Source organism: Heterodontus francisci, chromosome 31, assembly GCF_036365525.1.
Source record: "Heterodontus francisci isolate sHetFra1 chromosome 31, sHetFra1.hap1, whole genome shotgun sequence".
Classification (NCBI taxonomy): Eukaryota; Metazoa; Chordata; class Chondrichthyes; order Heterodontiformes; family Heterodontidae; genus Heterodontus; species Heterodontus francisci.
Window position 1 is genome coordinate 58,525,708 of NC_090401.1, and position 24,735 is coordinate 58,550,442.

The window sequence follows — 24,735 nt, forward strand, 5'->3', positions numbered from 1 at the left end:
AGTAACCGAAAATTTAATTATATTACTGTCAGCAAATAGCAAAACCATGAAATACATGACCAAAAAGCACAAGACTATAAACTATCCCTGGAATCCTCCATGTAGTGATGATACTGAAATAAATCATTTGGACTGTTCGGGACGCTATCCACATTTTCGTTATCCATATTTCCAGCGTCTTCCTTCAGTCTTGAGAGGATGGTCCAACACCATGGGCTCCGCCACTTAGGAAGATCCAAGTCTGAGTGCTTCTAATTTATTTAATTGATTGGCGGAACAGGCTAGAGGGACTGAATGGCCTACTCCTGTTCCTGTACATAGGAATTATTTTCCTCATTTTGCCTCCTTATAAGCTGCCTGTTTGTTCAGCATGACTCTGAGGGAGGCTAGGTGCACTTGCATTGTGCTCCACACTACATTACAGGCTGACCCAGTGTCACAGATATAGTCAAAAGCTGCTGCACACAGTAAAGGACCCAGCATCTTTGCTCATCAGATCTCAGGCTGCCAAAAAACACAACTTTTAGAAGCAGTGCTTTGTTGAAAGATGGAGTTCTACTACATACAGCCTGTGAATAGTCTACTGACACTCAAAAGGCTCCTCAAGTGCTTAATGTGTCACTGTTAAATAATTCAAGTTAGTTAATTTGGAGCTGTGCCCATTAAATCATAAACCAATTGCTTAATCTAAGCTTCCAACTCATGAATCTACAAACAAATGCAGAATTGGATTTTATCTCATTTGGAAATGAATAATTTAATTCAGATTATTTAAAAATATAGGCACATATTTGTGAATATTTAAGGTCTGTATTAATATATTTATGTATTTAATAATTTAAAATCAGTTTGAGAAAACCAATTTAAAAATGCAAGGACCTATGCTTTCAATTTATCAGAATGCTTTCACTTTCACCTTGCAATGTCAATCACAGGGCTGAACAGAATTCCAAGCTGTAGCTGCTCCTGCACTGTAATTGCCACAGTCTGCTCACTAATGTTGCACACCACCAAGCTTTCAGGTGCTTGTAAATGCTTCTTTAAACACAGATGGATTAATATGTGGAACAGCCTCCTGGGTTAGGTAGTGTAGGCAAAAACGTGGGATCGTTCAAGAGGCAGTGAACGGACCATAAGTTTCTATGGCTGGACGGATTTAACAGGCCTCTTGGCCTTTCTCGTCTGTACAGATCACTGCGAGTCGAAGTTTGCAGCGCAGCTCATTAGTCGCACTTGCCCGCCTTGTTTCACAATGAGAGACTGGTCAGCCATGCTGTGGCTTCACGGTGGAAGATAACTTTAATGCTAATGGGTATTGGATTTTTAATCTTTGTAGAGAGTTTCTTTTTTGCATAAAAGAGTTCATTAAGTTTCCGGATAACCTAGCGGAGAAACGCATTGCATCGCCACTTTAAAAGACAGGATGTTTCCAGGTCTGTGCGGTAACCAGGGAAACAGTCAGGGCATCACAATTGGTCCCATTGTGGGGAATTTTAACCTGGACCATGGGAAACCCCCAACAGCTAAAAAGTGAGGTGAGGATGGCGGAGTGGAAAAGGCAAATGCCTTTCCAGCACTGCTTGTGGGCCTGGAGGAGCACAAGTGCTTCACTTCTCCAAGACCGACGCCAATCCGCAGGATGGCCTGCCATCACCACCAAAACAATCGACCCACACTATCACTAACCCAACTGCAGGCTCCCTCTATACTCATGGCCTGAGGCCTCCTCCGGAGCATTCCCTGCCTGACAGGGAGTCAAGCCTGTCAGGGGAACCTGCTGGGAAAATAAAAGGTGCGCTCTGTGAAGTAAAAACTCCTCCCGTCAACCCTCTTGGAAAACCTGCTCCAGTCGAGCACAAGCTTGGGTTTGGCTGTGATGCCTCACACAGTCAAATAGCTTGCTACTGCTCACTACCTAGGCTCCCAAGAAAAATGGCCATGAGAGCAATCAGAGACTAGGAGCCCGATTTTAACTTTAAGTGGGTTAAAATCTCACCCTAGGTGGCAATTTTGGGATTACATTACAGCAGGAGAGTCAACATCTACATATTAAAAACATCAAGGGATATGAGGATAGTGCAGGAAAATGGTGCTGAAGTAGATCAGCGATGATCTCATTGAATGGCGGAGCAGGCTCGAAGGGCTGAATGGCCTACTCTTGCTCCTATTTCTTACGTTCTTACCTTCAGCTGAGCGCGAAGAAAATTGGGAAGAAAACATCTTTAACTATTATATTATTTCTGGGTTACTTTTAATGTTACTTTGAACTTGAGAAGCAAGAAATTAGCATGTTGGATTCCACTCCAATGTAACGTAATTTCCTCAAGACATACACATCTTGAGAGGAAATATTCTGAAAATATGACACCGAATAATCCAGTCAGTGCAAGTGATTATTAAAGTTTTGTGGCCGACCCTTCCCGCCCCCCCCCCCACCCCCAAAAAAACCTCTGACAGTGCTGGGCCAGGAGGAGAAGGCAGAAATAAATGGTAGGCTTCTCAATGTGGCAGGCGTGTAATCAGAAGGTTAACGCATCAGCCGTCTGTTTATACACAGCGCCCAGCTTCACAGAAATGAACCGTTTTGAAAGTTTTAGGTCCATTTTATGAGCAGTCCCTTTAAGGATCTGGCGAGGCCATTCAGGGGCCGGTAATGGGCAGAGTTTGCAAGTTTCACCCATTTGTGCGTGAATTTCACACCAAAATCCTGCAACTAGCGTTGGTTGCAAGGTGTCTACTGCCCATTTCACTTGGGTTCCCTCAAGTCTTCAAAGTCGCCAGCTTCTAATTTGGCAGCTGCCTCACTTATGATGGAGATTGCGACCCCAATTCCATTTCCCATCCTTCATTTTACGCTCAAAAATAGGTGAAACAACTTTGCAATTCTCTCCCATAGTGTCCATCATGGTGGAGGTGTGGAAGGATGCCACATCCCTTTATATTAGCATTTGAAATTTTGCCCGATAACGACTCCCACGTTTGGGATCAGTGATCTCTAGTTACTTTCAGTGTCAGCACTGTCAGTGGGAGCAGTCGCGTCCCTCAGTCAGAGGATCATGGGTTCGAGCCTCAATCCAGAGACTTAAACATCAAATCCAGGCTGTGATTCCAGTGCAGGAGTGAGCGAGGTGCAGTCTTTCCAATGAGACCTTAAACAGAGGCCCTGCCTGCCCTCAGGTGGATGTCAAAGATCCCATGGCACTATTTCAAAGAACAGGAGAATTATCCCCAGTGTCCTGGCCAAAACTTATCCCTCACACAGAATCACTAAAAACAAATCTCTGGTCATTATCACATCACTGTTTGTGGGAGCTTGCTGTGTGCAAATTGACCATCATGTTTCCTACATTACAACAGTGATTACACTTCAAAAGTACTTAATTGGTTGTTGAAGCACTTTGGGACATCCAGGAATCCTGAAAAGGATCTATATAAATGCAACTCTTTCTTCTTTATTTGTTCTCCAGTGTACATTTTCCTGCAGCACATAGCAAAATGCTTATTTGTTTAAAAAAAATAACTTCCCTGTGAGCATCCTCTCATCAACAGAAGGAGCACACCACAGGGTGGAGGAGCACGGACAAGCTTAATCCTGCAAGAGCCATAGGAAATCTTCAGCGAGCATGCTGCACAGTTCCAAAGTACAGGGAGCGGAACTGCTCCTGTCTGCTCACCTCTGCCGTCAGAGGGAAGCAGCTGCTGCTATGCATTTTGCCAAGGGGTAAGATATGGCCCAGCTTAAGGAAGCATCTTTCAGTTACTACGCCCACAAGGGAACAAAAGGAGCACATGGGCACCCACCCTAATCGCCTTTATTTCTGACAGTTGTTAACCCTCTCTCTGGGGGACAGACTAATGACATGACAGACAACAGCTTTCATCAGGGACAGCTCGAGAAACAGACAGGAGAAACGAAGGAAAGGAACTTGTATTTATTCCAACATCTCATCATTTCTCTCAAAGACCTCACAAAACTTCACGTAAGAGAAGAGAAGCTTCAAATGGAAAGTCCTTTCAGATTAATTCAATGACTATTGGTTCCAGAGCGCAACTGTATCAAAAATGAAGAAGGAGAATTTTAGCAGCTTTGGCTTTATGCTTGATAATATTAAGTTGCATAAATACTAATGTAGATAATGTGAGCACGATGACAGACTTTTCCCAAGATACGTCTATTAATCCCAATGATAGTCAAAGGGGTTTATTCTCTTTGGTATGGCATTGGGAACAATAAGATTAAGATTTTACGTAAATAAGTTACTTTGTTATTTGCAACCTATGGTAGATTTGTCTAGATCATTGAAAGACAAACAACATGGGTTTATTCTCGCTGTGCTTGCGGCTGATAAAAAATTGTGTTGGAAATGAAAGAAAATCATCAGTAAATTTATATTATCTAAGTAAGTGGATTTAGGTAGGTCAATACCTAGGCTAAAGTAGTGTTTTATATATTACTACCTTGGTAAATACTGATCCAATTCTTCCAACATGTACAGGAAATTACTTGGAAGTGCAGTGACTTATTTGGACAAACACAACAGCTATTTTGCATATAGCAACAGCAATGAAGTGAATGCCTAATTAGTCTCAGTCTGCTGGCTAAGGGAATAATGTTACTATATTATAAACACACACAAGAAAGGACAGGAACAGAGCACAATGAAACCCATTCCTCCCCGCCCACCAATTCCCTCTTCTTCTTTTGAACAGAACTATAGGATCTTTTAACAGCAAATGTTCAGATTAAATTTTCATCTGAAGGATGGCACCTCTGATGACGTGACACTCCGAGTTCAACACTGGAACGTGAGCCTATAATAGGTGCTCAATTCTCAATTATAATCTAACCCGCCAGGATGGTACAGGAGCAGGTTCAGGTCAGATCCCCGCTCAATCTTTTGCTCCATGGAAGCCGAGTTAAAATCAGGGCTCCAGTTTTCTAACTCGGCAAAATACCACACTCAGACAAGATAACACTCAGAAGAATGAATGTTACAGAAACAGAACTGAAGATCCCAAGTGACAGGTCGTCAAAAAGAACCAGATAATAGCTGTTGACTCCAAAATGCTTGAGAATTTTAAGTGCACAATTTTGCTACAATAACATCACACCCTACTCAATTCATAATGAATTATTTTCTATCATTCCCTGTAGGATTTACTTTCCTAATTTAACACTGACAACTGTCTAAATAATATGAAGTATTACAAACAGTGTAGAATATTTACATGTGTAAAGCACCACCAAAACGTTGGAAAGTTCAGTCAAAAATCCAAATTTGAAAAGGGTAGCGATTTCCCAGAATCTTAGTAATAAATCCTATTGACTTCAGTGCTCAGTATTGAATATAAAAGTAGGGAGGTTATGCTGCAGTTATTTAGGGAATTGGTGAGACCACATCTGGAGTAGTGTGCACATTATTGGTCTCCTTTATTTAAGGAAGGATGTAAATGTGTTGGAAGCAGTTCAGAGGTTTACTAGACTAATACCTGGAATAGGCAGGTTGTCTTATAAGGAAAGGTTGGACAGGCCTAGGCTTATATCTGCTGGAGTTTAGAAAAACAAGAGGCGACTCAATTGAAACATAGAAGATCCAGAGGGGTCTTGACAGGGTGGATATGGAAAGGATGTTTCCTCCTGTAGGAGAATCTAGAACTAGGGGTCACTGTTTAAAAATTAGGGGTCGCCCATTCAAGACAGATGAAGAGTAATTTTTTCTCAGAGGGTCGTGAGTCTTTGGAACTCTCTTCCTCAAAAGAAGGTGGAAGCAGAGTCTTTGAATATTTTTAAGGCAGAGGTAGATAGATTCTTGATAAACAAGGGGGTGAAAGGTTATCGGGGATAGGAGGGAAGGTGGAGTAATCAGTTCAGCCACGAACTTATTGAATGGCACAGCAGGCTCAAGGAGCCAAGTGGCCTATTCCTGCTCCTAATTTGTATGATCACATCCCATTTGAAAATTCTAAGTTCACTACTACAGCATCCTGGAATAACGTTTGTAAATCACACGTGGGCTGCAAGTGAGTTATAGTCAATACATTAAGAGGGGTGCAAATCAAAGTCTTTCCCACCTCCACAGCATTTATTCCATTTACATCACATAACTAATAAAAAAAATTTTTTTTAAAGATACAAATACTGAATAGGGACTATATGCCCTTGTGGATCACTCTGTAATTGTCTTTTTCACCATGATACTCCTGACACTCATTGATCAGGTTATCTTGGTGAAATAAATGAAAGTCAATGGAAATAAATCCATCAGCAATTTTAATCACATGGATCCTCTGACAGAAATGGACCCTGTGGGTTACTGAGGGCTGGCGTATAAAGACTGTTCTTGTTAGCTGCCTAGATACCTGCTGCAATGGGGCAGAAACAAGGAGCACTAGCCAATTTAAAATGGATCTTCTACACAGGGAACTATGGTTTTGGAACGAGGACGGGGTAAACAGCAAAGTTCAATGAGGAACGGAACCACACAGGCTAAAACGTCTCTGCTTCGGAGTTTTAAAAAAACAAAATCGGGCAGGGCTCCCATTCACTAACCAGCAACCCTTACTGAAAACTATGCATGTAGCAGGCACAGGGGCAGACGCAGCTGTGATCCTCTCATGGATAAATAGCTCGCTGTTGCAGTCTGCCTAGGCACGCGCACACGAAGAATGGCCAGTTGAGCTAGACGCTGAAAGGCACACACTGCCCTAGGGACCATTCCCCAGGAGGGAGACCAATCGTCAAGAGAGTGGAGGGGAGAAAGAAAATAAAACAGAAGACAGCGCACAATAAACATATGGAAGCTAGTGCATGGATAGGGTACCAGGGCAATTTCTTTATGTATATATATTTTACAAACATACGAATTAAGAGCAGGAGTAGGCCATTCGGCCCCTTCGTGCCTGCTCCGCTATTTAATAGATCACGGCTGATCTGATTGCGGCCTCAACTCCACAATCCTGCCTACCCCCGATACCCTTTGACTCCCTTGTTAGTCAAGAATGTATCTACGTCTGCCTTAAAAATATTCAATGACCCTGCCTCCAGTGCTCTCCGGGGAAGAGAGTTCCACAGACTCTCAACCCTCAGAGAAAACATTTCTCCTCATCGCCATCTTAAATGGGCGACCCCTTATTTTTAAACTGTGTCCCTAGTTCTAGTCTCTCCCACAAGGGGAAACATCCTTTCAACATCCCCCCCTGTCAAGTCCCCTCAGGTCTTATATGGTTCAATAAGATCACCTCTCATTCTTTTAAACTCCAGTGGATCTTTTAAACCCAATCTGTCCAACCTTTCGTCATAAGATAACCTCCATCACCACCCCCCCCCAACAATCCCAGGTATCAGTCGAGTGAATCTTCTCTGCATTGCCTCCAACGTATTTATATACTTTCTCAAATAAGGAGACTTAAACTAAACACAGTAATCCAGATGTGGTCTCACCAATACCCGATACAACTGTAGCAAAACATCCCTACTTTTATATTCCATTCCCCTTGCAATAAACGACAACATTCCATTTACCTTTCTAATCACTTGTTTATCTGCATACCAACCTTTTGGGATTTACGTACTAGGGCACCCAGATCCCTCTGTACCTCAGAGTTCTGCAGTCTTTCTCCATTTAAATAATATGCTGTTTTACTATTCTTCCTGCCAAAGTGGATAAGTTCACACTTTCCCACATTATACTCCATTTGCCAAATTTTTGCCCACTCACTTAACCTATCTATAATCGCTTTACAGACTCATGTCCTCTTCACAACTTACTTTCCTACCTATCTTTGTGTCATCAGCAAATTTAGCAACCATACATTCGGTCCCTTCATCCAAGTCATTGATATAAATTGTAAATAGTTGAGGCCCCAGCACTGATCACTGTGGCACTCCACTACTTCCAGCTTGCCAACCTGAAAAAGAGCCATTTATCCCTGCTGTCTGCTTCCTGTTAGCTAACCAGTCCTTCATCCATGCTAAGATGTTATCCCCTACGTCATGAGCTCTTATTTTGCTTCATAACCTTTGATGGGGAACCTTGTCAAATGCCTTCTGGAAATCCAAGTACACCACTTCCACAGGTTCCCCCTTATCCATGTTGTTTGTTACTTTGTCAAAGAATTCCAATAAATTAGTCAAACATGATTTCCCTTTCGTAAAACCATGTTGACTCTGCCCGATTACATTGAGATTTTCTAAATGCCCCACTATAACCTCCTTAATAATAGATTCCAGCATTTTCCCTATGACAGATATTAAGCTAACTCGCTTTAGTTTCCCTATTTCCGTCTCCCTCCTTTCTTGAATCGCGGAGTCACGTTCGCTATTTTTCAATCAGATGGAACCTTTCCAGGATCTAGGGAACTTTGGAAAATTAAAACCAATGTATTTAATATCTCAGCAGCCACTTCTTTTAAGACCCTAGATGAAGTCCATCAGGACCTGGGGACTTGACAGAATTAGCTCTAATAATTTTTTTCAGTATCCTTTCCCTGGCGATGATAGTTGATTAAGTTCCTCCCTCCCTTTCACCTCCTGATTCACAATTATGTCTGGGTGTAATCGTGTACAGTGAAGACAGATGCAAAATATCTGTTCAATTCATCCACCATCTCCATATTTTCCATTATTAATTCCCCAGACTCGCTTTCTCTCTCTCTCTCTCGAGGTTATTCTTTTCCTTTTTAAACACCTGTAGAAACTCTTACTATCTGTTTTTATATTTCTAGCAAGCTTTCTCTTGACTCTAATTTCTCCCTCCTTAGTAACCTTGTATTCATTCTTTGCTGATCTTTATATTCTGCCCAATCTTCTGACCTGCCACTCATCTTTGAGGAATTATATGCTTTTTCTTTCAATTTGATACCATCTTTAACTTCCTTAGTTAGCCACGGATGGTGTGTCCTTCCCTTAGAGTCTTTCTTTCTCACTGGAATGTATCTTTTCTGAGTATTCTGAAATATCTCCTTATTTTGGATATATAAATTTATTTATATATATTTTGCAGTGATGTGTGTAAATGATTTTATTGCTGAAGAACTCATCCGGGTCTGAAAGCAGGTTCTAGAGATTTGTTTTGCTGGATTTCTCAATTCCACTGTCTGACCAGGACGACTTCTTCCGGCTTCTGCTACAAAGTTTTGGTTTGCATTTATATAGCACCTTTCACGTCCACCAGACATCCCAAAGTGCTTTACAATCAATGAAGTACTTTTCTTTGGTGTCGTCACTGTTGTAATGAAAGAAACCTGCACACAGCAAGCTCCCACAAACAGTAATGTGATATCAACCAGATAATCTGATTTTTGTGATGTTGATTGAGGGATAAATATTGGCCAGGACACTAGGGAGAACTCCCCTGCTCTTCAAAACAGGGCCATGAGATCTTTTACATGCAACTGTGAGTGCTTTAATGTCTCATCTGAAAGACGGCATCTGACAGTGCAGCACTGCCTCATTACTGCACTGGAGGGTCAGCCTTGAATTTTACACTCAAGTCTCTGGAGTGGGGTTTGAATTCACAATCTCCTGACTCAGAGGCAAGAATGCTACCCACTGAGCCACAGCTGACACTGCTTGGTTTGGAAATGACCCCTGGTGGCAGGCTTGAGAGAGGCAAGAAAATAAAGCCGAAATCAGAGCCAGTAAAACGATTCAAAAGGCAGAAGCTCGTGCAATATTTAGTCACAATATGTTAGCGCCCATATCGTGGGTTGGGACTGTATTTTGGTAAAGCCCCAGCAGTGGCTTGAAATCCAGCCGGTCTTCACACTCTGGCTATTCACCAACTGGGGCAAGCCAATTATGACTGAGTCACGAGCCACATCACCACAGAGGCACTTAATTGGGAGGAAAAGTTGGGGGTGGGGGTCAGGGATGCAGGAAGGACCAAAATAGTGAAGAGATGCTGCAGGTGTCTACACAAAATGTCATACAGAGTTCAGGAAACACACTCCAAAAAGGGAAGACGATACAGATCATTAATGAAAACCTCACTATTTCTGTTTATCATTCCATTTAGAACCTCTCCTTCAAAAACGTAGAGTGTTTTTTACTTCAAGTACAATATGGTTTTACCAATTGGATAGGTCTTGCAAAGTGCCCAGGGGGAAGACGGTGGCGTAGTGGTAATGTCACTGAATTAGTAATCCAGAGGCAGGTTCAAATCCCACCACAGCAACTGGTGGAATTTAAATTCAATTAATTAATAAAAATCTGGAATTGAAAGCTTGTCTCAGTAATGGTGCCATGAAAGTTTCAATTGTCACTAAAATCCTTTAGGGAAGGAAATCTGCCATCCTTATTCGGGCTGGCCTGCAGGTATCTCCAGATCCCAGCTATGTGGTTAGGAACATAGAAGCAGGAGTAGGCCATTCAGCCCATTGTGCCTGCTCCACCATTCAATACGATCATGGCTGATCATCCACTTCAATGCCTTTTTCCCCACACTATCCTCATATTATTCTATGTCACTTGTATTTAGAAATCTGTCAATCTCTGCTTTAAACATACTCAATGACTGAGCTTCCACATCCCTCTGGGGTAGAGAATTCCAAAGATTCACCATCCTCTGAGTAAAGAAATTGCTCCTCATCTCGGTCCTAAGTGAGCTTCCCCCTTATTTTGAAATTGTGCTCCCTTGTTCTAGACTCGCCAACCAGGGGAAACATCTTACCTGCATCTACCCTGTCTATCCCTTTAAATATTTTGTAGGTTTCAACGAGGTCACCTCTCATTCTTCGAAACTCTATATTCAGGCCCAGTTTTGCCAATCTCTCCTCATCGGACAGTCTCATCATCCCAGGAACAGGTCTGGTGAACCTTTCTAAGGTAAGACCACCAAAAGTGCACACAGTACTCCACGTGTGGTCTAAACAAGGTCCTATACAATTGAAGCAAGACTTCACTACTCCTGTACTCAAATCCTCTTGTGATAAAAGCCAACATACCATTAGCCTTCTTAATTGCTTGCTGCGCCTGCATGTTAGCTTTCAGTGACTTATTGACGAGGACACCCAAGTCCCTTTGTACATCTACACTCTTTCTAAACTCTTACCATTTAAGAAATACTCTGCACATCTATTCCTCTTACCAAAGTGGATAACCTCACATTATATTCCATCTGCCATGTTATTGCCCATTCACTTAGCCTGTCCAAATCCCCTCGAAGCCGCTTTGCATCTTCATCACTACGCACATGCCCACACATTCTTAACTGCCCCTAACAGCACTGTGATTGTACTTACCCCACATGGATTGTGGTTCAAGGCGGTGGCTCACCACCACCTTCTCAAGGGCAATTAGGGATGGGAAATAAATGCTGGCCTAGCCAGTAATGCCCAATTTTCATGAAAGAATAAAAAAAGGTACAGACACGATGGGCTGATTGTCCTCCTTCTGTGCTGTATGACTGCAAATTCAGTCCAACAGTTGGTTTATGGATGAACTCTAACAGTAATGGATGCTCAGTTACACATACATTAAGCTAATGGCAAACTCGGCCTATCCCAAAGCAAGTTTTTTTTTTAAATATATAAAAGATCTCAGTTGGAGCAGTAAAAAGCAGGATCTGATCTGAAAGCAAGTCCTCCAGTTGTTTTAACTTATGTAAGTTAAAGACAAAACTGGCACAGAACCAGCTTTTAGCCTCCGAAACTTCACAAACACGGTGATTCTGTTTGTGGAGAAACTCAGGAGCCACAATTAATATGCCCCAGATGTGTCTCAACAAATCTGAACAGATGGGTGGGGGAGCAGAAAACATAGTTGCATTCATCCAAGACTTTATGTGGCAGTTCTTAAAAATTGTAGAAGTGCATACACTTTTCTACCCTCCAAAATTACTCTTAAGCATCCAGTTTCTGACATCAATGATGCTTGAGGCAAAGGGCATGAGTCGCCATTGTTAAGACTGAGGTGGGAGGAGTGCACTGTTTATTCTAGTCCCACTTCTTCACAGGTTATAACATATATTAAAATTTTCCCACTTAACGACACGGTCAATCATAGACTCTATTTTTTCCAGAATAAAACACACCAACCAGGTTTCTTAAAAAACAACAAAATTATCAGTTTATTATAAAACAAGCCTTAACCAGTAATGAAGTAAAACATAAAACACACAGATTGAAATATAAAAACTCCCTTTTTAACTTAGCCACACACACACACACACCGATTAATTGGAAAAATAAAAGGGAATTTTTGCTTTAGAGCACTGTTGAAAATAAAAACAGACAAAAAAAAAACACTTAGGCTGAATATTTGCTCATTCTTGAAGGAAAAATAAAAGATATGGAAAGACATCCTTTGTTTTGTTTTGGCATGCCAAATGCATAAAGACGGCTGTCACTGGAATCTTCCTAGAACAGTTTCTTCCAGGCGATGTTGAAGATCAGTTTGGGTAGGCTTTCTAAGAAATGCAGCTACAGAGGCTTCAGATAGGCCTTACAGCAGAAATGCAGCAACATGGGTTTCAGTTCCCACATATTTCGATACACAGGGTTTCTTCAAATACAGGAGGAAAGAGGAGACTGACACACTGGACACAGGGTTTCTTGCAAAGGGAGAGAAAAAAATGAGCTGGGTTGCGTTGGCAGGCAAAAAACAACTGTCTTCCAAGCAGTTTACACTCCAACTCACTGTCCAAAGCGAAACCAAAATAATGTCACAAGAATCAAGCTTCATGTCCTCTATAAATCTTGACCTGTCACTTCTCTGTAAAGCTCTTCTCCAAGTCAAAATAACAAACTCCCTGCTAGTATTTTAGCTGAAAACAGGTGCTTTTCAGTAAGGGCTTGTTTACAACCGAAGTCCAGGGAACCTTATGGTGACCTATTAAAAAAAATAGTTCAGCATCTCTCCAAGCTTCCAGATGAATTAATGTCCATAATTCAACTATAAGTCCTTAAAACATATTTTACAAAAAATAGAAGTACTGTTGTAACACTATGAACAGCTACAGTAACAGCACCAGGTATTCTCAGCGTGCAAATGGAATCATCAGACAGTACTTGGTAGTCAAGCTCAGCCACTATTGCAAATAGGAGAGCAGGGTGTAGCATCCCATCATGTCACTACACAGACCCACATGCACACACTCAAAGCCACAAACAACTGCTATTTCTTGACCTCCTTGGGTTGTCGATTGTTTGTTTTCCAATTGGTACAAAAGTAGAATAGTGGCGTAAGGCAGGCTCGAGTTTTTATTTAAGAAATAAGGAAAAAGTCAGGCTTTGCATCAGCAGGAGCTCTTTTGCCAAATAAAGCGAAGTGAAGATGAGGGATTAACTACCTCTTCAAATCAGTCTAGGCCCACACCAGCAGTGTTACCTTCTACTGTAGTACCAGCACACCATCACTGTTACCTTTTACTGCAGTACCAGCACATTGAAACCAAAAGGAATCAAGGATCAAGAATCAGTAAAGGTGATGGATTGCTGTAAAAAAAACCAACAGGTTCACTAATGTCCTGTAGGAAAGGAAACCTGCTGTGCTTACTATATCAGGGTCTGTATGTGACTCTAGTCTCATACCCAACATGGCTGACTCAAATCAAAACACGAAATGCTGGAAATATTCAGGTCAGGCAGCATCCGTGGAGAAAAATCATCAGGCTGAAACGTTAACTCGGTTTCTCTCTCCACAGGTGCTGCCTGACCTGCTGAGTATTTCCATCATTTCCTGTTTATATTTAAAATTTCCCGCACCTGTAGTATTTTGCTTTTGTATTCGTGGTTGACTCTTAACTGCTCTTTGAAGGGACTCAGTGAGCCATTAGGTGAGGGTAACTAGGGATGTGCAATAAATGCCAGCTTTGCTAGTGACATATGCTGAGAATAAATAAAAAAGAAAATTGTAAGATAACAGCAGCTTAAAACATTGAGCTCCAAAAGTCATAAGGTTAATACAATACTAGTCTCTTAACAGGGCTTGCAACAACAAGCAGAATACTTGTTTTACCACCTACACCCAATAAGCAAACACAGTAATACATGGAGCAAATCAATCACTGTCTGAGCAAATGGACTCGTTCAAAGTACCCATTAACTGCTGGATAGCTCAGCTATGTGCATTTAGCAACATGCTCCGGGAGCATGATGACACTTTCAAAATGTACAGGAATACCAGCAGCCATTTAAACACCAAAAATGTAACTAAACAGCAAAAGCAAAAAGTGCCCAACCTTTTCAATAATGCATGTCTGCAAGCTCATTTCCCAGAACCTTTCAACCTAATTTAAATCTTAAAAAGGGTTTGGGGATTTTAAGGACATCACGTCTTGCAGTCGTTTGTATCTCTATTTGAAACTCACACATAAAATTCAAAAATGACTTGCTGTTCCTCTGAAGTGAGTTACTTCTTTTCTGCTCTTTATAATATTGCCATCTTTCAGCTGATTACTTTTGCTGAAATTGTTTTTCAGCTCGAGATCCCAGCTGCAAATGCTAGCCAACCTTTACAAAATCCTGACCGTCTCTTGTTCGCAAAAATGCGTTGCTTGCTAAGTAGGTGGCCCTTTTATTTAAAATCAAAGAAGAATAACTGGTACAGATTTGTTCCTAAGGTTGACACATGTTCATAGAATAGTACAGCATAGAAGGAGGCCATTCAGGCCATCGAGTCTGTGCAGTCCTTCAAAGAGCAATCCAATTAGTCCCACTCCCCCAATCTTGCCACATAGCCCTGCAATTTTTTTTTTATTTATCCAATTCCCTATTGAATCTGTATCCACCACCCCATCAGGCAGTGCATTCCAAATCCTAACCACTCGTTTTTCATTTCGCCTCTGGTTCTTTTGCCAACCACCTTACAACTTGTGCCCTCTGAATTATCGACCCTTCAGCCATTGGTAAGTGTTTCTCTTTATTTACTCTATCTAAGCCCTTCATGATTCTAAATGCCTCTATCAAATCTCCTCTTAGCCTTCTCTGCTCACCCTTGGTGTTACTCAAGTTGCTGGAGGACATTGTGTGCAGTACCCCCCTCTCCATCAACTGTGCTCTGCCCTATAAATGATCTAACATTCAGAGAACAGATAACATTGTAGACAAATGTCATTGCGTCACAACAGAGGTTTCACTCATGTAAATTTTCCAACATCAGAACAGGGATTATACTTCAAAACTGGCCCTAGAGTATTTTGGGGCACCCAGAGGATGTGAAAGACACTATATAAATGCAAGCTCTTTCTTTCTAAACACGTGGAATTAGACTGCATGTTTGTACTCTGGATCTCCATATTATACAGTGGAGCTTGGTGCACTGTCAAGAGACCAATCCCATGCAGAATGTAAAAGCGAAACAGTGACACAGAGCTCATGTCCCCGAACCCAATGTATTTAAGGGGAAGCTAGATATATACATGAGGCAGAAAGGAACAGAAGAATATATCGATGGGGTTGGATGATGCAAGATGGGAGGAGGATCACGTGGAACATAGACTTGTTGGATGGATAGTCTGTTCTGTGTGTGCGCAACTCAATGTAATGTAATACTTAAGCACCACAGCAAAAGCATCTTTAATTCTTTCAACCATTTCATTAACATGAGCCAAGCATTAAACATCCTTTTTTAGATAGAGCATTAGATTAGATTAGAGATACAGCACTGAAACAGGCCCTTCGGCCCACCAAGTCTGTGCCGAACATCAACCACCCATTTATACTAATCCTACACTAATCCCATATTCCTACCAAACATCCCCACCTGTCCCTATATTTCCCTACCACCTACCTATACTAGTGACAATTTATAATGGCCAATTTACCTATCAACCTGCAAGCTGGCTGGAAGTCTGCTGCAGGTCAGTAAAACAGTCTGAGGGCTTCCTCCAAAAGCTGGAGAGTATCAAAGTTATCAGAGCACAGAGATTCCACCATCATACGCCCCAATATTTGACATCAGTGATTTTAAAGCCACTAAAAGATTTCGATCATCAGGAAGCTTCCTGACTAACACCCAGTTTGGAGGATCCCTTGGTAAAGATTCCCAGCAGAGTTTTACCTTTGGCTTGTACTTGTACTGTGATCCTTAAAGTTGTTTTCTACTCAGCACTTCAATTCAGCACAGGAGTTACCAGCATTTCCTTCACAAGAGACCCCACCAAATAATGACCCCGCTATAAATTTTGACACATTCCCAAGAGATCCCACTGCCAACAATGGCCCTCTCCAGACACACCCCCTGCAAACACTAGCCTCTGTCCAGGCACCCTGCTGTAAGCACTAGCCCTCTCCAGACACACCGCCGGCAAATGTTGACTGAGGCCACTGAGTTGCCAGGAGTATCTCCCAATGTTTGTATTAGGTCTCTGGGAATAAGTCAACATTTATAACAAATCCCGGGACCAGGTCAGTATTTGCAGGGGTCCCTTGTGAAAAGAACTTCAAAAGTACCCGATCAGAAAATGCCTTTAGCTACCAAGAGCCTCAGTTCTGGAATGCCTTCCCCAAGCCTCTCCTCCCACCTCTTACCTAGAGGTGGCTGCAGCATTCCCGCATTCTTCTCGCAATTCCCAACTGGTTGAATTTCAGCCGAATCCACCAGCCGCCAGAAGTCATTTTTGTTGTCACTGCCGTCGAGTCGCAATCGGAGTCGGGCACCAGTTATTCCAACAACTGTGGCGATGCAGGTAGAGGTGACATTCCGGGGGTCCTGTGCTTCCAGCTTCATTCCGATCTTGAACTCGTTTACAGGCGGAGTATATGACTGGGGGTGGGGTGAGGGGGGGAAATAAAAAAGATTATATAAATATTGAAAGTTCACTGCAGCAATTTCTTTCCCTCCCAGAATATTGCCACTTTGAGTCAATTATTCTGTTCCTCTTCCTAAAGAATAAAGTAATAAAGGAACTGTGTATCAAGATGAAAAGCAGCAAGTTCAGTCCCCCGACTGGGTGACCTATATCTATTTATTTTTCCTTCCAGTTGCATTAATTCTTTGAGCTTGGGGCGGTGGGTGCAGTTACACATCTTCTCCTTGTTGTAGATAATGGGCACAGAGCTAGAGAACATGGGGTAGGGTTTCTCACAGGTTACACTTCACCCAAAATTATCCAAACCAGCACAAAAGATTGAGCTTTTAAATATTAAAACATATTTAATTTACTAAGAAACTGACTACCGTCATTGAAGTAGATTGAAGTCATTGAAACCATTGAAGTAGAAAATGGTTCTGTATCGTTTTTAATATTTCTTTGGTTATTGAAAAATTGGCTTACTCACAGATGGTGGACAAGATACTTTTATTTAAAACACTCATTACTTTGTGATAAACTCATTTCCAACTATATTAATAAAAGTGCAACAAGTTACCATTTAAATATACCAAGGAATATTCCCTAAAGCAAGAAAAAGGAATTATGTCCTAAAACGCTGCCTGATTGCACTGGTTCATGGAAAATTTTGCTCTTGGTGATATGCAAATGAGTTTGAGTGGAAAATTCAATTCAGAAAATGAGAGCAATTTGCACTCAAAGAGGAAACTCTACCCCAATGTGTTAAAATCCACAATCACCACGAGATGAGAGGTTAGACAAAATTATTTCCCTCTCCCCAAACCAGAGATTTGTAGAACACATTGCCATTCGAGACCATGCCCATTAACTCGTTCAAAAGAGAACTGAATATCATCTGAATGCAAACAGGGGAGTTACAAACAGACTGAAATAGGTTTGGATGAAGGTGGCTCTTTGGCCTACTTGATCTCATTCTGGTAAAATACCAATCCTGCTGTCTTCCCATTTTCAGTAGAAGGCCAGGGTTTTTCCCTTAGCGGAAGGGAACCGTCCACTGACTGAAAAGTCTGTGGCAAGCACACTTCCGCCTGGCCTGGGGATCCGACCCACATTTTGCAGTTCCCCAGGCCTTTAAATTGTTCCAAGGTGGGACTTCACCCACTTGAGGCAGGATGCCCTGCCTAATGGAGCTACCGGCAGCTTAGTCCCAGCAGCGCCACTGGGAACGGTGGCTACTGCTGGGACTGCAGCCCATCTTCGTGAAGGTGATGTGGGGGAACCCCGGAATGAAGGTAAGTTTTTGTTGCCTGACCGGAGGTGATCGGTCGGGCCCTGGCGAGGCAAGGGTGAGCGATTGGGGGGTGGGGAGGCGTGTTGGGGGTAATTGGGGCAGCAGGGGCGGCCCGCCGTCTGGCACAGGGTGCCCGATCATGAGGGATCATCAGAAAACCGCCAGCATTTGTCAGGCGGCTTCTCTCGGTCCTGGGCCGCCCGACTAGCCAAGGGTAAAATCCCCCTAGTGGTGGGCAGAGAACCTCAAGTGGCTGTTAAGTGGCCACTTAAGGGCCTTGATTGGCCTGGGGCGGGCGGGCCGTTTCTCGCCTCTGCTGCCCTGCGTCAAGTGGGGGCAGAGTCGGGACTGGGTCAGGAAGGCCCCCCCCCCAGCCTCCCGTTCCATTTTATGCCCCCCTCCCCCGCCACCTTCCCGCTCTTTGGGGGCGCATAAAGTTCCGGCCTATATCTGTTGCATAAATGGAACCACTGCCTCAGCCTCAATTCAGTTTCCCAGTAACCCATCCAGCTGATTACGCTGATTACTCACTGTGGAAAGAAATACTGCATGTCTTGCCTTAAACTTGCATCCTTGTATCTTATCCTGCTGTAACGATCAAACACTTTGTGGGACACAGCCCTTCTTGTGCAATCCAAATGGGGAGGGAGTTAAAGCTGTGTTTCAAGTGCAGCTGCTAGAATGAATACAAGAGATGTGGAGATGGATGAACATTATGGAATGATGCTCCATAATGTTTGGCTAATAGGAAATGCTTCTGCAGAAATTTCCTTCAGGAAATTAAAAGGGTGGGCTAGAGTCCATGATTAAATAAATGTAACCTCATTTAAGGAAGGAACAGGCTTGATGGTTTAAAAACCTTTTCTTGTTCCATGTTTTACATTCATATGATCACTTTGCAATATTTGCATCTACCAAAATGTCAGCACTCGCAAGAGTAAGCATTCCAACACATGAACGAGTTTGGCTGTAATTATGGTCTATGGTTAGTTCAACATTCAGGTTCTGGCTGCTAGTTTCATGGACTTGGCTTAATAGTTCACAAATATTTTATTGCCGGGAAAGCTACAGAGTTATGAGCAATTGTTTCTTGTTCTTGATTAAGGTCCAGTTTCAGTACTCAGAGTGAGAAAGCTCTCAAGCTCTCACAGGACTGTTGACTGTTGAAGGTAACATCAATCTCCTTCATTCAAACAAAATCAGCCACTTTAAACAGTTGAACCAGGCAGCTGAAACTTTTACCTCTAGGCCAAATTCTGGGCCTCACGTTTTGCAAAACGTATTTCAAAAGTGCTCAAACTTTGAACGATTTTATGTTTGAACCTGTGCAGTCAGTTAAGATTGTAGTTATATGGCCAGTTTTGTGCCAGCAGGAAGTTTCTGCTGAACTGCAATGCAAAGTGCCAAGGTAACTCCAGATTAGGGACAATCAAGACTCCAGAAGCAGCTGTTTTTCCCCTGCACCACCCCGGAACATCGCTCACCACCAGTCTGAAGTCAGGTTTGAAAAGTGCTCCAGAACTCTGTTGGACTGCGCCTTGTTGAATGTTTTGTGAAAGTGGACTTTTCAGAATACCAGAGTTTAGGAGGTTAAGTTATGAGGACAAGTTGTGTTGACTTGGCTTGAATTCCATCCGGTTTAGAAGACGAGGGTGATCTGATCGAGGTGCTTAAAATGTTAAAAGGATTTGAGAGGGTAAAAGTAGTGAGATTATTTTTGCCTGCTCAAGGAATAAAGAGCAAGGTGACATAGTCTTAAAATTAGCGCTAGGCCATTCAGGATAGAATCAGAAGACAAGAGTTAGGGAAGCGGTGGCGTACTGGTATTGTCACTGGACTAGTAACCCAAAGACCCAGGTATTGCTCTGGGGACATGGGTACGAATCCCACCACAACAGAAGGTGGAATTTGAATTCAATTAAGAAAAAGAAAATAATCTGTGGGCAGCGCAGTGGTTAGCACTGCAGCCTCACAGCTCCAGCGACCCGGGTTCAATTCTGGGTACTGCCTGTGTGGAGTTTGCAAGATCTCCCTGTGTCTGCATGGGTTTCCTCCGGGTGCTCCGGTTTCCTCCCGCAGCCAAAAGACTTGCAGGTTGGTAGGTAAATTGGCCATTATAAATTGCCCCTAGTATAGGTAGGTGGTAGGGGAATATAGGGACAGGTGAGGATGTGGTAGGAATATGAGATTCGTGTAGGATTAGTTTAAATGGGTGGTTAATGGTCGGCACAGACTCGGTGGGCCAAAGGGCCTGTTTCAGTGCTGTATCTCTAAATCAAAATCAAAAATCAATACTTTGTCACACTCAAAGTAGTAGAAATCTGGAATTCTTTTCCCTCCAAAAGATGCTGGATACTGGGGGATAATTGGAGCTTTCAAGACTTCAATCGATGAGATTGTGGTTAAGGGTATTAAGGGATATGGGGCAAAAGCAGGTAAATGGAGTTGAGGTGTAAATCAGCTATGATGGCAGAACAGGCACGAGGGGCTGAATGACCAACTCCAGTTCCCATGGATAATTCCGCTCACAGTATGACTACAGTTTTTGTTTTTAAATTGCTGCCTGCGAGCAAAGCTCAGCACATGAACAGCGCTCTTTGCTGGGACAGAGTGTGACTCACAGCAAGATAATTTAACCGGGGGTCTTGCTATCTGAGATGCACTCTGCAGATATTTGTCTATGACTTCTGGTGCAGTATATCTACAGTCCGAGGTGATACCAGGTCTGGCTCAGTTTTCTTTCTTCTCTGTCCACCCGCGTTAATGAAAACTACCATGCCAGCAAACATGGGGAGCATACCCCAGGGTGTAGAACAATCATTGCATCAGATACATGGAACCTACTATTTAGATGTAGCCCCATGTGCACTGCAGCTTTTCAAGGGCAACCAACCCAACGTTGTTATGATGAAGCTTGGCCCCACTGAGCCCATCCCATTAAGAGACCACAGGGAAAACACCTTTACATTGAATTCTTTTGGGCCTCCTTATCTCGAGAGACAATGGATACGCGCCTGGAGGTGGTCAGTGGTTTGTGAAGCAGCGCCTGGAGTGGCTATAAAGGCCAATTCTGGAGTGACAGGCTCTTCCACAGGTGCTGCAGAGAAATTTGTTTGTTGGGGCTGTTGCACAGTTGGCTCTCCCCTTGCGCCTCTGTCTTTTTTCCTGCCAACTACTAAGTCTCTTCGACTCGCCACAATTTAGCCCTGTCTTTATGGCTGCCCGCCAGCTCTGGCGAATGCTGGCAACTGACTCCCACGACTTGTGATCAATGTCACACGATTTCATGTCGCGTTTGCAGACGTCTTTATAACGGAGACATGGACGGCCGGTGGGTCTGATACCAGTGGCGAGCTCGCTGTACAATGTGTCTTTGGGGATCCTGCCATCTTCCATGCGGCTCACATGGCCAAGCCATCTCAAGCGCCGCTGACTCAGTAGTGTGTATAAGCTGGGGATGTTGGCCGCTTCAAGGACTTCTGTGTTGGAGATATAGTCCTGCCACCTGATGCCAAGTATTCTCCGAAGGCAGCGAAGATGGAATGAATTGAGACGTCGCTCTTGGCTGGCATACGTTGTCCAGGCCTCGCTGCCGTAGAGCAAGGTACTGAGGACACAGGCCTGATACACTCGGACTTTTGTGTTCCGTGTCAGTGCGCCATTTTCCCACACTCTCTTGGCCAGTCTGAACATAGCAGTGGAAGCCTTACCCATGCGCTTGTTGATTTCTGCATCTAGAGACAGGTTACTGGTGATAGTTGAGCCTAGGTAGGTGAACTCTTGAACCACTTCCAGAGCGTGGTCGCCAATATTGATGGATGGAGCATTTCTGACATCCTGCCCCATGATGTTCGTTTTCTTGAGGCTGATGGTTAGGCCAAATTCATTGCAGGCAGACGCAAACCTGTCGATGAGACTCTGCAGGCATTCTTCCGTGTGAGATGTTAAAGCAGCATCGTCAGCAAAGAGGAGTTCTCTGATGAGGACTTTCCGTACTTTGGACTTCGCTCTTAGACGGGCAAGGTTGAACAACCTGCCCCCTGATCTTGTGTGGAGGAATATACAGCACAAAAACAGAATATCCAGCCCAATTAACCTGTGCTGGTATTTATAATCCACAGGAGTCTCCTCCCATTCCATCTACCTCATCTCAGCCTTTCAGCATATCTTTCCTTTCCCTTTTCTCTCATGTACTTATCTAGTTTCCTTTCGGAAGCATCCAAGTAATTTGCTTCAACCACGTCCTGTGTTAGCAAGCTCCACATTCGGAGCACTGAGTAACCATCCTTGTAAATCTTCTCCAGTGCTTCAATACCCTTTTTATAGTATAGAGACCGGAACCTTCCACAGAAAACAAATGATGGAAGGCAGAGAGGACTTTCGTATAAATAAACATATAAGAATGATCCAAAATCATTTGCAAAATCTCTGATGTGCCCCATCTTGATGCTCCATTGCTCAATCTGTAGGATACGTTAGGAAAACCCTTGGGATCCAAGACGCTTCCCACAGATTTCAGCAATACACTTTGTTTATGCTGCAGGTTAAAAATTAATTATATAAAGTTAATAAGTCAAAGAGGTACAAAACATGGTGTATATATACCCACAGTGGTTTGTTCCCAGAGAAGGTGAGCCAGTGAGTTATAATTAGCGGACTGCCATTTGGTGCAAATTTTGAAAGTTTAAACTTTCAATGTTCTCAATTTTTTTCTGAGAAAAATACCTCCAGTGATTAAAGCAAGAATATATACACAAAATAAGGAAAGCATTGCATGAAAATCACAATGACCAGTGCTACATAAAAGCAAGCGTCTGTTGATTGAAATGCTCAATTTGTACAGGGCGTGAGTCTCAGTGAACTGAAAACCTGGTCCAGGAGCCTTAAATCACAGTGTGACTCAACACAGAACACTCCCATCAATCTGGATATATGTTCATCATGGTGATGGGCAACTGAAGGTCACTGGAACGTCTAAAACACTAGAGAGAGAGACCATTTGAAATGGTTAATGTATCTGAACTACCAGAACAGGGACAAGCCTCTGTTCTCCTATTTTAGATCTACTAGAATTTGGGCAATGCCCAGGCCAGCTTCAGTACTGGCATTTTAAATCCTGATTTTAACATCTTAAAAAATAAATTATTTAAATTCTGATCCAAAAAACTTCTTATAAAAGGAAACCTGGCAAAGCACTGGACCAGTGAGGGTGAAAAATATGCAGTAATTAAATCTGAAGGCCACCTTAAAAAGGTCAAAAATACTGATACACCCTATATAGTTTGTAGTCTGGTGGGAGGAGAAAAGAGCCCACGTACAATGGGATTTTAAAGGAGCTGGATCATGTAAGAATTTATAGTAATAGAATACGAGAATTGCTGAAAATAGAGACATGTTGTCAAAGCTTTTTGTCTTGCACTCATCAGGACAATCCGCAAGAATAACCAATGTAAGGGAAAACAACAACTTGTACTACATGGGAAGACAGTGCTGACTGGTTGGCAAGTGAACTCTGATTGGTAGAGGCGTTGCCATAGAGAATGCACCAGTTTATGCTGACTGACAGGTAACTGCCAAGCTTTGTTTGAAATTTAAACCAGGCAGCTGGACTCTGATTGGTCAAGGTATTGTCCTGAGGAATGAACCAGTGAATGGCCGTCACTTATTTTGTTCAGCTGAAACAGGCATTTGTACACACATTGTGCCTTGCATTGGTCCTCTAGAAAGTCATCTTCTTCTCTTCTTTGGCCTCCTTATCTCAAGAGACAATGGGTAAGCGCCTGAGTCTGGGGAATTAATAATGGAAAATAAGGAGATGGCAGGTGAATTGAACATGTATTTTGCATCGGTCTTCACTATGGAGGATACAGGTAACATCCCATGAATTGCTGCAAATCAGGAAATGGAAGGGAGGGCAGAATATTACAATCACCAGGGAAGTGGTACTAAGCAAATTGTTGCAGCTACGGGCTGACAAGTTCCCAGGTCCTGATGGACTTCATCCTAGGATCTTAAAAGAAGTGGCTAGTGAGATCGTTGATGCTTTGGTTTTAATTTTCCAAAATTCCCAAATTCAGAGAAGATTCCATTAGATTGGAAAATAGCCAATGTAACTCCTTTATTTAAAAAGGGAGGGAGGGAGACAGCAGGTAACTAACTACAAACCAGTTAGCTTAACATCGGTCTTACGACAAATGTTAGAAGCTATTAGAAAAGATGTTATAGCAGGGCACTTAGAAAAATTCAAGGTAATCAGGCAGAGACAACATGGTTTTGTGAAAGGGAAATCATGTTTAACCAATTCATTTGAATTCTTTGAAGTAGTGACATGTGCTGTGGATGAAGGGGAACCAGTGGATGTACTGTACTTAGATTTCCAGAAGGCATTTGATACAGTGTCACTTCAAAGATTACTGTGGAAAATAAAAGCTCATGGTGTAGGGGGTAACATATTGGCATGGATGGAAGATGGGCTAGCTAACAGTAAACAGCATAGGCAGAAATGGGTTATTCTCTGGTTGGCAAGATGTAAAGAGTGGTGTGCCACAGGGTTCAGTGCTGGGGCCTCAACTTTTTACAATTTATATAAATGACTTGGATGAAAGGACTGACCGAAGATATGGTTGCTAAGTTTGCTGATGACACAACCACAGATAGGAAAGTAGGTTGTGAAGAGAACATAAGGTGGCTACAAAGGGATATAGATAGATT

General features: G+C 42.7%; 1 protein-coding gene across 3 annotated transcripts in view; it reads right to left on the bottom strand.

Moving 5' to 3' along the window:
* The window catches only part of LOC137347303 (polycomb protein SCMH1-like), a 200,103-nt gene that overhangs the window by 95,970 nt on the left and 79,398 nt on the right, over window positions 1-24,735 (bottom strand). For all 3 annotated transcript variants that reach the window (XM_068011705.1, XM_068011703.1, XM_068011704.1), the window contains exon 6: window positions 16,471-16,705. In XM_068011705.1, the coding sequence (XP_067867806.1) occupies window positions 16,471-16,705 (235 nt within the window). The remainder of the gene's footprint in view (window positions 1-16,470; window positions 16,706-24,735) is intronic.